General features: G+C 38.6%; 1 protein-coding gene across 1 annotated transcript in view; it reads left to right on the forward strand.

The window, feature by feature from the left end:
* LOC126198475 (unconventional myosin-IXa-like) overlaps nt 1-13,490 on the forward strand; it is a 350,557-nt gene that overhangs the window by 199,945 nt on the left and 137,122 nt on the right. The window contains exon 17 of the mRNA XM_049934833.1: nt 7,752-7,970. Within this exon, the coding sequence (XP_049790790.1) occupies nt 7,752-7,970 (219 nt within the window). The remainder of the gene's footprint in view (nt 1-7,751; nt 7,971-13,490) is intronic.

Below are 13,490 nucleotides of genomic sequence, written 5' to 3' on the forward strand. Positions count from 1 at the left end.
CACTGTGAATCAGTCTGCTACAGGTAGCCTTTCCCCATTTTTGTGCCTGTAGGTTTTTAAGTGTAAGAGGGGTACGAGTACTGAATGTCTGTCAACTTGTTTAATGGATGCCACTAACAAACATTTGTATTCTAGTTGGGAACTGCACTGGGGCCTCTATGTGACACTCTTTTTCAATACCTTCTGCGGTCAAATGTGCTTACCCAATTACACAAAAAATTACTTTAGGCATTTATCGCATGTCTCAAGGCATCTAGCACAGTATACAGTTAATGATTTGATCTGGATGTCTACTGACAACTCTTCACAATGCTAAGAATACGCCTAGCCTAATCAGCTTCACTTTCTGCTAGTTTTGTATGCTGTGTGCCTCACTTTCTGTTGTTTTTATGCTGCTGTGCCTTATATGCTTCATTTTGAAAAGAATTGCAACGTCTGAGGTACACTGCAAGTTTGTAGGCTGATCTCCCACATTGTAGTTTGTCTTGTCTGTTCCTCAAAATCTGGACTATACTGTGGCTGGTTGTCTTTACAACTTCGAATTGTTCTTATTCCACCAAATTTTTTTTTGTCATTTTACTGTTGACAATAGTATCAGAAGTATAAATGTTACTTCTTCAATGTACTGTGATTGTAAGGTTAGACAGAACAACTCAAATAGGTTCCTGACATTATGCAATAATCAGTTTTCGAGTGTTCATAAGTTACATGAAGCACTGATGTACTTAACTACTCCCCAACCCTCCCCCATCCAACCAATCCTACTTCCTTCCTTGAAGAAGAAACATATTAGTTCTGAAAGCTGGGATTAGTGTTTTCTGCTTTTAAGTGTTCCTATCAGCAATGTGGGGAATTGAATCCTATGCAGGTAAGCACTGGCCCACCACTCTTGACGCCTTGTAATTTTGGCAGTTTCCTAAACTTGAAGAAGAAACATATTAGTTCTGAAAGCTGGGATTAGTATTTTCTGCTTTTGAGTGTTCCTTTCAGCAATGCGGGGAATTGAATCCGATGCAGGTAAGCACTGGCCCACCACTCTTGACTCCTTGTAATTTTAGCAGTTTCCTAAACTGAATTTTCCATTTTATACATTATATTCTTTGCGGGGCACAAAGACACTAATACAGTGAATCTCTCTGTCTCTCTCTCTCTCTCTCTCTGTCTGTGTGTGTGTGTGTGTGTGTGTGTGTGTGTGTGTGTGTGTGTGTGTGTGTGTAACTTTAGGTATTGGTTTGCAGGGAGACCACTGACACATCCGTAATATACAATTTAGTAATAACAGTCAGCAGTATAAGGAAACTTGTGTATATTAACAAGAGAAATTTCACATCTTTTCACAGTTGAAGTACACACACTGTTATCCTCTATCAGGCGTTGAACACAACACAGGGCAACAGTTTCCTGTGTCCTGTATCTTTCAGTTTTTATTATTACAGTAGTGTCTAGCTATAGTAAATAAAATCTACTGGGTCTATAAGCTGTTACATTTTACAACAAAATGACGAGCATTCAGGAGATCAGTATTTGCAGTTGCTATAATCCTGAAGGTGGTAACGTGAATAGTTTCTAAAAAATAAAAAATTATAGATGTAACAATCTGACTTGTAAATTCAAAAGGTTTTGTAAGTAAATGAAGCTTAAAGAAACTTTGTGTATGCAACATAGACTGTAGTTAAAAAAACTTAGCAATATAACAAAGGCCAGGAAGTGTGTGAATTTTATAACTGAGTCTGCCCTGTCCAAGTATTACAACAAGATTTATACATACTTATGAGCTGTGGCAATTAAATAACAAGACTGCCCACCTCATATTGCACAACAGCTTGGGGGGTGGGGGCAAAGAGGAGGAGAGGTTGAGGTTGGTATTTAAATGCAGCTGACCTTGAACCTTCAAGAGCAGCCACTGTTCATTTCACATTTTGGTCTGGTTTTGAGCCTTGGTTGTAGAAGATATTGTTCTATAGTAGTACTGCAAGCTTGGTGAACTTAAAAATTAAGCAGTGCATTAACCTCAAACCCTTCATGAAATTAAAGAAATTGCCAGCAGGATGTTTTCATTTTTTAAACATTTGTTTTATGATAATTCTGTCACTTGCGTGAGTTTTTGAATGGCAAAAAGGTTTTCAGAAGCAAGTAAAACTGTTATCATGACGAATGGTTGCCCGAGGGTCAAACCGTTAATGAGAAATACTACAGAGATGCCCTAATCAAGCTAAGGGAAAGAATTAGGAAGAAACGATCAGATTTGTGGAAAAACAATGCGTAGATTGTGCATCAGGACAACACTAGTCCACAGTGTTGTATCTGTGAAACAGTTTTTAGTGGACAAGCACATTCCTATGCTTGAACATCCTCCATATTCATCAAATCTATCTCCCTATGATTTTTATCTGTTCCCGAAAATGAAAAGTGCATTAGAAGTCTGTTGGAGAGGTAAAAGCAGAAACAGCAGAATTGTTGAAGGTGACAGTGGATGACCTACAGCATTGCTTTGAACAATGGAAGAAACACCTGCAGTAGTGTATATAGATAGAGGAGAGGGGAGTATGTTGAAGGGATAAGAGTTAGTTATAACTTTGTTTGCAGTGTACCACAATTCTGACACCAGTCTCATTATTGACTTGGCACACCTCGTATACTTGCATATACATAGTGCCTATTACTTCTCTTGGCCTTGTGCTTTGCATTGTGCTCTTGATTTGTGTTGAATTTTATATGTTAACCTACATGTGTTTTACCTGAAGATGTATATATTTTTCATGTTGTGTAGTACACATCTTTATAGTGCTTTTACCTATATCTCAGCCAGTTTTTTTAGTTATTTCATTCTCAGGAATTTTCCTTTGGCGCATGTATCTTTTTTACCAGTCTTAACACAACTTAGTATAAAATGTATTGCACTTGCGACTTTCAGTTAATGGCGACAGTCACGAGCAGATTTATGTAGACCTGCATTTCAGAATTGTGTATCTTTTAAGGAACTAAATCAGTTGGGAGATTGCTGAAATACTTGTATTGTGAAGTTAGGAGTAACTGGTAAAACAAATTAACGAGCAACTGTCCAATGTGGAGAGAGTAATGTGAAACTTAGAAGTAACAGGAATGATATAGGTGAGAATCAGATTCTCCAAAGAAAAATAAAGATGATATGCAATATTTTTTTAGGTAAATTAATTGTGAGTTAGTTAATTAGGGTCCATGTATGGCATGGAACACTGTAGCTGCAGCAGATGTGCTTCTTAACGTGCGAAACTGAGCACAGTTTCATTATTGTCTAATGCCCCTACCTGTGCTAAATAGCCCATGTTTGGGATTTGACCTGAGCAGCCCATGTTTGGGATTTGACCTGAGCCAAGGTTACATGAGCAACTGGCCTCACATTGTGCTGAGCATTTGTGGAGTGGTTTCTCTGATGTCTCCTCCTGTCACTCTGTGATTTATCATTGTTAAGATAGCATTATTGTAGATGTAAAAATTATTTTTTGACTTTGTACCTTCTCTGTGAATGTGCCTTTGTTCAACATCATTGCTATTGAATTTGGAGTGATTAATTTAGGTGCTGGCTGATCCCTACCTGCTGCCACCCTGTTCCCCCTGGAAGGAAATGTGTGCACCCTGACTGTTCACATGTAGTGATACTCACATGAAAGAGTATAAAAGCTTTATAATTGTATGTAATCATGTAACTATTGGGGGAGTGGGATACAAGCCTGTTATTTATTTAGTTAGATACGGGAAACCACCAAAAAAATCACATACAGACAGGCTGGTACAATGGCCTACATTGTTAATCCCCGGGCGGATTTGATACGGGCCATTGCACCTGCCCAAATTTCGGACGTGGTATGCTAATATATGTGGCTGTATGGGTGGATTATGGTTGTTACAATTCAGCAGAGATGTAAATATTGTTTTCCCTTCAGCAGTTCATGATCCAATTTTGGTGACCCATTTGAAAGTTACTATCACTTTTGGATACTTCAGATTCAGAAGAACTATCAATTACATCTCTTGTTGAAACATAAGACTTTAGTCTTACACCTGCTGATGTAGACAGCTTAGGGTTGTTGATTTCAGAATCTGTGGAGGGGTTCTTTTTCACATGGACATCGAATAAATCATCCTCACTGTCGCTCTTTGTGATTATCTCTATGGTCTTCTTCCTCAGTTTAATGATAACAGTCTGTCATTTTCTTTGTAGCATAGGTAATGAGAAAAGCACTGTGATGCCACTACTAATGAACAGCAAGAAATAAAGCAAAATTGAATGCAGTTTTTATAACTACAATAATGCCATCTTAACAATGAGAAAAGCACTGTGATGCCACTACTAATGAACAGTAAGACGTAAAGCAAAGTTGAATGCAGTAAAATGAAACCACAACAGACAAAGTAAGCGAAAGCAACTTCAGGACCAAAACTGTGAAAAGCTACGGAGAGATATGGGGTGCATATTCTGCTGTATGCTTACTTGTCAACAGCAATCAAGTACCTGAGTGACGGTGCAACTGTATTTTTCGTGAGAGCATAGGAGTCAGCAAGGAAGCTCAAGTTAACTTGTCAGTACCCCTGAAATAAACTCAGGGGCCACACTTAATCATTAACAGAGTCTGGGGAGCTGCAGCAGAATGTGATGATTTAATGCAACAGTTGTCAAAGGTGAATTGATAGTTTAGGAATAACTATTATCATTGTTTCTATCTCATTACTAAATATGAGGGGGTATTTGTTCCTATTGCAGTGAAATTAGAAAAAAGTATTAGTACAATTTACAGATATTCGAACAATATAAAAAATTTTTAGTCGTAGACATACTTGGTGTTATGAGTAGAAATAATTTCTCTCTAGTAGCTTAAAAAGGTACATTATCTGCTTTGTTTCAGATATACATGACAAGTGAAACTGGTTTAATTTTGGTTTAATTATCATGTTGATTTATTTATTTTCTTTCTTAAATTTTCCGCCCTCTGTATTGATATTACTGTGAAAGTTGCAGGAGACAGTGTGGATGTGCATGTAAGCCATGTTTAGGTTTCAGCATATGAAGAAGTTAAGAGTTTTTTTTCTTCTAAACCTTACACTTAATTCATAAGCAGTAATTTTCAGTTTTTCAAATAAATTGAAACTTACTGTCTTATTATTTTGCTATTGTTGCACCTGTCAGTTCTAGTAATCTGTGTAAATCAGTAACTTTTCACACAACACCTTATGAAACACTCATGAATTCATGCCTATTACAATGCAATTAGCAGTAATCAGTTGACTTGCAGATTGTTTGTTGTTGTTGTTGCTGCTGCTGCTGCTGCTGTTATACCATTACCCATTTATGTTAGGACTTATTGTTTGCTTACAAGTGCTAAAAATCAGTAGATGTATATCATGTGGTTTTCTTTACCAGTGAACAATATATTTAACCACCTTAGACTTGTTTTCATAAGTCGATACAACTTAAATTCCATATTTTGTTGCCACAATTCACACATTTTGAAGCTTAATTGTTTTTTAAATCAAGATTGTTTAAATATGCCTGCTTCACAAAGAAACATCTTTCATGTGGGGTAAGCATTGTATACTCGCTTTTAATTTTAAAGTCTTCATTTCAGTTTTATAGTTTTTATTTATGTTTTTCTTTTTTAATGACACAGTTCCTTCAAGTAAAAGGAACTGCAGCCCAAACATGAATCATAAAATAAAGGGTAATATTTGCTTGTGACAAGCAAATAATGTTGCGCAATGGACTATTAACTGTTGGACTAGCAGATCTCTTATGCTTGATGATTAATTATCTTCCAGGGCTATCAGTGAACTATTAATTTGTGGATTGCGTAAGTTTACAGTTGTTCAGATCATTTGGAACTTTTGTTTGATGTAGCCTCTTTTGCAATAATATGGTATGTACATATGTGTGCTCGAGAAGGGGCAATGGCATAAATATTATTATTTTTGTAAACATAATTGGAAAAGCATTGATCTACAGACAATATTAAATAAAAATTAATACTCTTCATAAATCGTGTGTAACTATTTCTTGGCTGTGAACACAAACATAATTACCTACAACTACAGTGTGTGCTGCTGCAGTCTGTGTTATGTCATTTCTGTACTTACCTGTTTCAAGTCTGCAATACTGCTAGAAAGGGCAGGAGAAGGATCTGAGATGTGACTGTACAAGAACAGTGTGTTGCCCTGAGTTGGTAGGCTTATGAGTATTACAGTAACATTTGAGGAGGAGGAGGTGCTGATAGAATACAGACATATTACAATTTCACAATAACACTATTATTAGAATAAGGAAGGAAAATATTCCAGGGAAGATTTGAGATGTGAAGAAGAGCATCTCTAATGTTGTTGACAGTTTTCAGGATGATGAAGTTCAACAACATATTTATATATCTGACATGAGGAAAACGTACACTCAGCCGTGACGAACTGCTGTCTTCTTTTAAAAGAAGTGACCACTTCAGATATAATAAATTGTTGCTGAGGGATTAGCATACAGTTTAAAGTACGCATAAGTTTCAAGATAGTGTTTAAGCTAACAAAATGTGGGTAAATTTGATCTATACTTTGAGTCAAGGCAGACAGATGATACCATCATGCTGTCAAGCCAGTACACATAAGAAAATACAGTAAAATGGTTTTTTCCCTTGCAAATGTCTTTGTGGGACTTGAGGAATATTGTAATTTTTTTAAATAGTAGAAAAAAATCTTAATACCATAATGACATGATCGGAGATATTGTGAATCAGAATGAACCTCTGTGGCCTCTTTGTGTTATAAATGATGTGGTATAGAATTCTGAGACTGCTATCGTATCATTATCATACTATATTAATGGGGTAGAATTTGTATGAGATCAAATTAAGCAACATTAGAAACAACAATAAAAAATGTGTGCTGACAGTAGCAGATGTTTGCCATGGGATATCATAAAGCAGATCTTGATAGAAGCATAGCATAATATAATGAAACACATCAAAAAGACATAATGAAAGGATGGAAGAATGATCATGAAGTTAAAAGTAATTGTGAGCATTTTATTTTTTTACTTATTGAGTTAAATTCTGGTCATTAGGCTACACAGATGACAGTTACTTAGATTCATAAACCAGTATCAATAGTGTGCATCTCTTGAAAGCATAATTTGTTAAACAAGGTCTGTTCATACCTTATAGTTATTTCCTCTTCTTAGTTCAGTTGGGTTAATTAGTGATTGCATGGTATTTACCGTGTTCACCTACTTGGCATTTTGTTAGTGAGCATTCATCTTGCCTGTGATTCACCATTAAATATCCAAGTACAGTATCAGCATATGCATGACAGTCACTGCCATTCCTGCCACCATCATGACCCACCCTCTCGTTGATGAAGACAGTGACACCCAGATTTTGTTTTTCTTTGCAAAACTTGCATGATTGTAATGCTTGAGGTGTGACTTCTTGCGCGCAAGGTGTGAATGGTGCTCCCCCCCCCCCCCCCCCCCTCGCTACTGCCATCAGTTACATTATTTGTCAATCACACAACTATTTTAATCAAGACATAGTGTCCTCATGAATAGCATTTAGAAATTTTTTTACCAAGTAGATTTAAATATCAAAACTGCTTTTGATCTTAAAGTATAAAGTCTTAATACTTTTTCTTTTCTCGCTGGCAGACAGCAAAATAAAGAGCAAGTTATTTATTACTGAAAAGGTGTTATCATAAATACTACATTGCTTTTTTAATTAATTTTATTAATTAATTTTCTACAGTGTGCATGGAGGATGTACCTGGCACAGAGAACCCTTTGTCAACTTCGCAGTCAAGTTTCTGCAGCAATTGTAATACAAACAGCATGGCGCAGGTATCGTGCAATGAAATGGTATCGACGATTGCGGAAGGGGACAGTAGCTTTCCAAGCGTGTGCGCGTGCAAATTCACTTCGTATTCGCCTTAGGGCAGAGAAAGAGGAAAGAGCTAGGCAAAGAGAGGTAGAGCATTTTTTTCACTGTTCAAAACAATGCTGGTTGTACTTTATTTTTGTTCATTGTATGTTATGTTGTTAGATTTGTATTTCATTACATGGCCTTCTGAGCATTAATTGTATTTCAATTTTTTGTGAATCTTCTATCATGACTATGGTTGTTTTTGTATTTTAAAATAGAAAATGAAATTAATGCTGTGCCTTGATCACTTATCTTTAGTTTTATCTGCATTAAGACTTTTAAAATGAAAATTCTAAATGTAATTCTATAATTGTTAAAGAAAACTAGCACTGAATTGTAATGTAAAGAATATGAATGTGTAAAGGAAGGTAGAGATAGCTGATTTAGATTAAAAATACTGCACTGAAGACAGATAGCACAATAAAGAGCATCAGGTAAATCATCAAGAAGTCACATTTGTTTACATGTTTACAAGTAATGGGGAAACTGTGATAAAAATGTCGTCACGAGAAATTGCCAAAATTAAAGCTCCTGGAATGTGATCTGAGAAAAGTAATAACAGTTTCAATACAGTACCATTATGCTTTCATTTAATGATTATGCAGTCATTTGACCAGAAACACTTACATCACTGTAGAGAAAGAATATTCGATAAAAGTAGAGATATTTTCTTTGTTGCACATGTTTCAACTGTAGGAAGAAAAGGACTCTTAGTATTGATTATAAGAAGTATAATTAAGTTGTATTTACAGAGGGAGAAAATATAAAAATATAGGAAAAGGGTAGGAGAATACGTGTTCCTTAAAAAGAAATTGGCAGAAAGTCTAAAATGATACAGCTTTAATGGCTAGTGGAGAAATACAAAGCTGTAAGAATATCCATGACCATGGGAAAGACTAATGCCGTGTAATGGAAAATTTAATAAACCTATGGAGAAAACAGGTTAGGTGGCAAGGCATTATCAAGTAAAGAAATGAAGGCTGTTAGGTGGAAGGAACTTAACAGAAGGCTATACGAAAGACTCAAAGCTACAGATGAAGGCTATACAAAGTGCTCAAACCTAAAGACGATATATGGAAAGGGCAAAGGAAGTCAATGAGATGGGAGTCATGATACTGCGACAAGAATTTGACAGATCACTGAGAGAGCTAAGTTCAAACAAAGGAGAATTGTTAAGAACTTTTAGACAACCAACCAGGATAAAACTATTGCACCTGATATGAAAAATACCCGCAGATTTTCAGGTGAATGTAATAATTTAAGTTCCACAGAAGGGAGTTGCTGAAAAGTATGAATATTACCAAACCATCAGTTTAATAAGTCATGGTTGCAAAATACTGACACAGATTATTTGGAGTAGAATGGAAAGACTAGTAGAAGCCATAGTTTGGCATCAAGAGAAATGTAGGGACATGCAAGCCAATACTGACCATGCAATTTGTTCATAGTAGACAGGCTGAAGAAAAGCAAACCTATGCTTACTGTATTTGTAGATTTAGAGATGGCTTTTGACAATGTTGGCTAGGAGGATACATTCTTCAAAATTCTAATCATACCTGGGATAAAATACAGAGAGTGAAAGGATCTCTGTAACTTGTACAGGAACCAGAATGCCGTAAAATAATTTAACATCTAATATATCAAACAATGGAAACACCAGGTAGTAATATCAACAATGTAGGAAAAGACAGATCGCTATTTACTGTACAAAAGACACGTCCAGTTGCAAAAAGGCATGATTAAAAGACACTCACGTATAGCTTTCGACCACAGCCTTCATCAGTAAGGACAAAAACACACACACACACACACACACACACACACACATACACCTCAGGCACACAAGACTGGCAACTCTAGCATTTGCGGTCGAAATGTCGAGATTCTGAACCTGAGATTGAGATGCTAGAGTTGATGCTCATGTGTGCGTGAGGTGTGCTTGCTTGCTTTGTGTGCGTGTGTGTTTGTATTTACTTACTGATGAAGGCTGTGGCTGAAAGCTATATGTGAGTATCTTTTAATCATGCCTGTCTGCAACTTGATGTGTCTTGTTTACGGTAATAGCAATCTGTCTTTTTTTTTACATCTAATATAAATTTAACTGTTGGAAAATCTTCACTGAAGTGTTTATTTGTGATATAGCCTTACATGGAAGTGAAATGTGGATAGACAAACAAGAATAGAACCTCCTGAGATGTTGTTTAGCAGAAGAACGCAGAAAATTAGATGGGTTGGTCATGTAGCTACTAGTACTGAATCAAATTGGGGAGACTAGAGCATTATGGCATGAGTTGACCAAAAGGTATTGACTGATAGGACACATTGTGAGGTATCAAGGAATAGTCAGTTTGGCAATGGAGGCAGGTGTATGAGAAAAAAAAAATAACAGGGAAACCAGTGGTTTACCACAGTATACAGGCTCAACTGGATGTAGGTTACAGTAGTTACGTAGATATGAAGAGACTTGCACTGGATAGATTAGCATTGAGAGCTGCATCAAACTATTCTTCAGATTGAAGACCACAACAACCTTAGTATTTATTTTCATACATGCTTTTGGAGGGAAATTTTATTTACATAGTGGACAGGTATAAGACAATTTCATTCATATGTTGGCTACAACACACAACTGAGTCAAGAACAAATTTCAGGTAAAACGACAAAAGACCCCTGTTGACAGGAATATGGTTAATGGCTCTGAGCTGATGTGGCTGAAACTTTCAACACAACTTACATGTTTGACAAACTTGGGAATCATACACTCCTGGAAATTGAAATAAGAACACCGTGAATTCATTGTCCCAGGAAGGGGAAACTTTATTGACACATTCCTGGGGTCAGATACATCACATGATCACACTGACAGAACCACAGGCACATAGACACAGGCAACAGAGCATGCACAATGTCGGCACTAGTACAGTGTATATCCACCTTTCGCAGCAATGCAGGCTGCTATTCTCCCATGGAGACGATCGTAGAGATGCTGGATGTAGTCCTGTGGAACGGCTTGCCATGCCATTTCCACCTGGCGCCTCAGTTGGACCAGCGTTCGTGCTGGACGTGCAGACCGCGTGAGACGACGCTTCATCCAGTCCCAAACATGCTCAATGGGGGACAGATCCGGAGATCTTGCTGGCCAGGGTAGTTGACTTACACCTTCTAGAGCACGTTGGGTGGCACGGGTTACATGCGGACGTGCATTGTCCTGTTGGAACAGCAAGTTCCCTTGCCGGTCTAGGAATGGTAGAACGATGGGTTCGATGACGGTTTGGATGTACCGTGCACTATTCAGTGTCCCCTCGACGATCACCAGTGGTGTACGGCCAGTGTAGGAGATCGCTCCCCACACCATGATGCCAGGTGTTGGCCCTGTGTGCCTCGGTCGTATGCAGTCCTGATTGTGGCGCTCACCTGCACGGCGCCAAACACGCATACGACCATCATTGGCACCAAGGCAGAAGCGACTCTCATCGCTGAAGACGACACGTCTCCATTCGTCCCTCCATTCACGCCTGTCGCGACACCACTGGAGGCGGGCTGCACGATGTTGGGGCGTGAGCGGAAGACGGCCTAACGGTGTGCGGGACCATAGCCCAGCTTCATGGAGACGGTTGCGAATGGTCCTCGCCGATACCCCAGGAGCAACAGTGTCCCTAATTTGCTGGGAAGTGGCGGTGCGGTCCCCTACGGCACTGCGTAGGATCCTACGGTCTTGGCGTGCATCCGTGCGTCGCTGCGGTCCGGTCCCAGGTCGACGGGCACGTGCACCTTCCGCCGACCACTGGCGACAACATAGATGTACTGTGGAGACCTCACGCCCCACGTGTTGAGCAATTCGGCGGTACGTCCACCCGGCCTCCCGCATGCCCACTATACGCCCTCTCTCAAAGTCCGTCACCTGCACATACGGTTCACGTCCACGCTGTCGCGGCATGCTACCAGTGTTAAAGACTGCGATGGAGCTCCGTATGCCACGGCAAACTGGCTGACACTGACGGCGGCGGTGCACAAATGCTGCGCAGCTAGCGCCATTCGACGGCCAACACCGCGGTTCCTGGTGTGTCCGCTGTGCCGTGCGTGTGATCATTGCTTGTACAGCCCTCTCGCAGTGTCCGGAGCAAGTATGGTGGGTCTGACACACCGGTGTCAATGTGTTCTTTTTTCCATTTCCAGGAGTGTATTTGCATCACTGTTTATTTAGTCATCATCTTTTTTAATGATAAAGTGATTTCTAGGTTGACAGTAGTGTGTTGTAAAAGAGAAATAATGGAAAAATAATAGTATGCTAAGGACATACGTGTGAGAGGGAAGCTATTGAATTTTATGAGAAGACACTAAATATGACAGCTCATCTAACCTGATGGACCAAGCACAATGCATTATCTGTTATTTGGAAGGAACACTAATCAACTGGAAACAGTATCTGAGGGGGGAATTATATTACATGGAAGATCAAAAGAAAGTTTTTGATCTGAGCAGTCTCACTGACAAACAAAAGAAAGACTGTTCAGTAGATAATGGTAGGCATTGGCATAAAAGAATCAAAATCATGTTCTTTGGCTGCATTTTGTGTAGGTCACACAATAGGATCTAGAATTTATTTGTGTATAGAATAAGGCACTGCTTTTGCGGCTTGCCTTACTGTTGTCTTGCATCAGGCAGCGTAGAGTGTATGCAATATAATTTGAGCTGTAGCTGCATAGATGGCTCGCAGGGGAGGCACCATAGTAATTTCATTATGAAAAGCTTCCCTGATGTAGGGGAAGTTGTGCATTTCTCATTTCCCTCTAATAACGTAAATTTAATAAAATTACATACAATCACATTTGCGCTAATATGAAGTACTCTTCATGCACCTGCTTTATGTGGGCACTATGATGCCATACTATGCAAGACAGAGTACAAATAACAATACTGAAATGAAATGCTGTGGTTGACAACCAACAAGCAGCTTAGGTGATTACCCTTTGAAACAAAGTGACAGTCTGTCTCAGTGTGTAGGATGAGAATGTGTCTCCCGCACAGATACTCCTGTATGAATTCTATGTTTGTTAATGTCGGGATGCCTCTAATTTCTTGCTGTAAGCCCTGCCTATAGTTACAGCTGTAGTTGCCTCGTTCTACAATTGTATTGTTGTGCCCCTGTTGTGTCCCATACTGTATCTGACTAGCCTATACAAACAGTCCTATGTATTTAATTGTGCTTCCTGCAGCTGTTCCTGTGCATTTATCTTGCTGTAGCAGATTCTGTTTACCTTCCCTGTCCCCCAACCCCATTACTCAGAAAACATTTCTGTATTGTTTACTTTGGTTTGCCTCCCTTTGTGATACAAATATATCATCCATTTTCATTTGAATATGTGCTTAACACATGTATCATTTCTGTTATGACATCAACCTTGAGTATCGAATCAGGTTTAGTTTGTTCAGTCATATAATCTACGTACAAAGTGTGTTTTTTAACTAAGCACTGTTTTGAAGTAAAGATAAAACAAGTAGACTTTTCATAGCAACTTTATTTTTGTATGAAAGCCTGTGTGTTAGTCTACTGTTCTCCATCAT

The sequence above is a fragment of the Schistocerca nitens genome, chromosome 8, assembly GCF_023898315.1.
Source record: "Schistocerca nitens isolate TAMUIC-IGC-003100 chromosome 8, iqSchNite1.1, whole genome shotgun sequence".
In the NCBI taxonomy this organism is placed as follows: Eukaryota; Metazoa; Arthropoda; class Insecta; order Orthoptera; family Acrididae; genus Schistocerca; species Schistocerca nitens.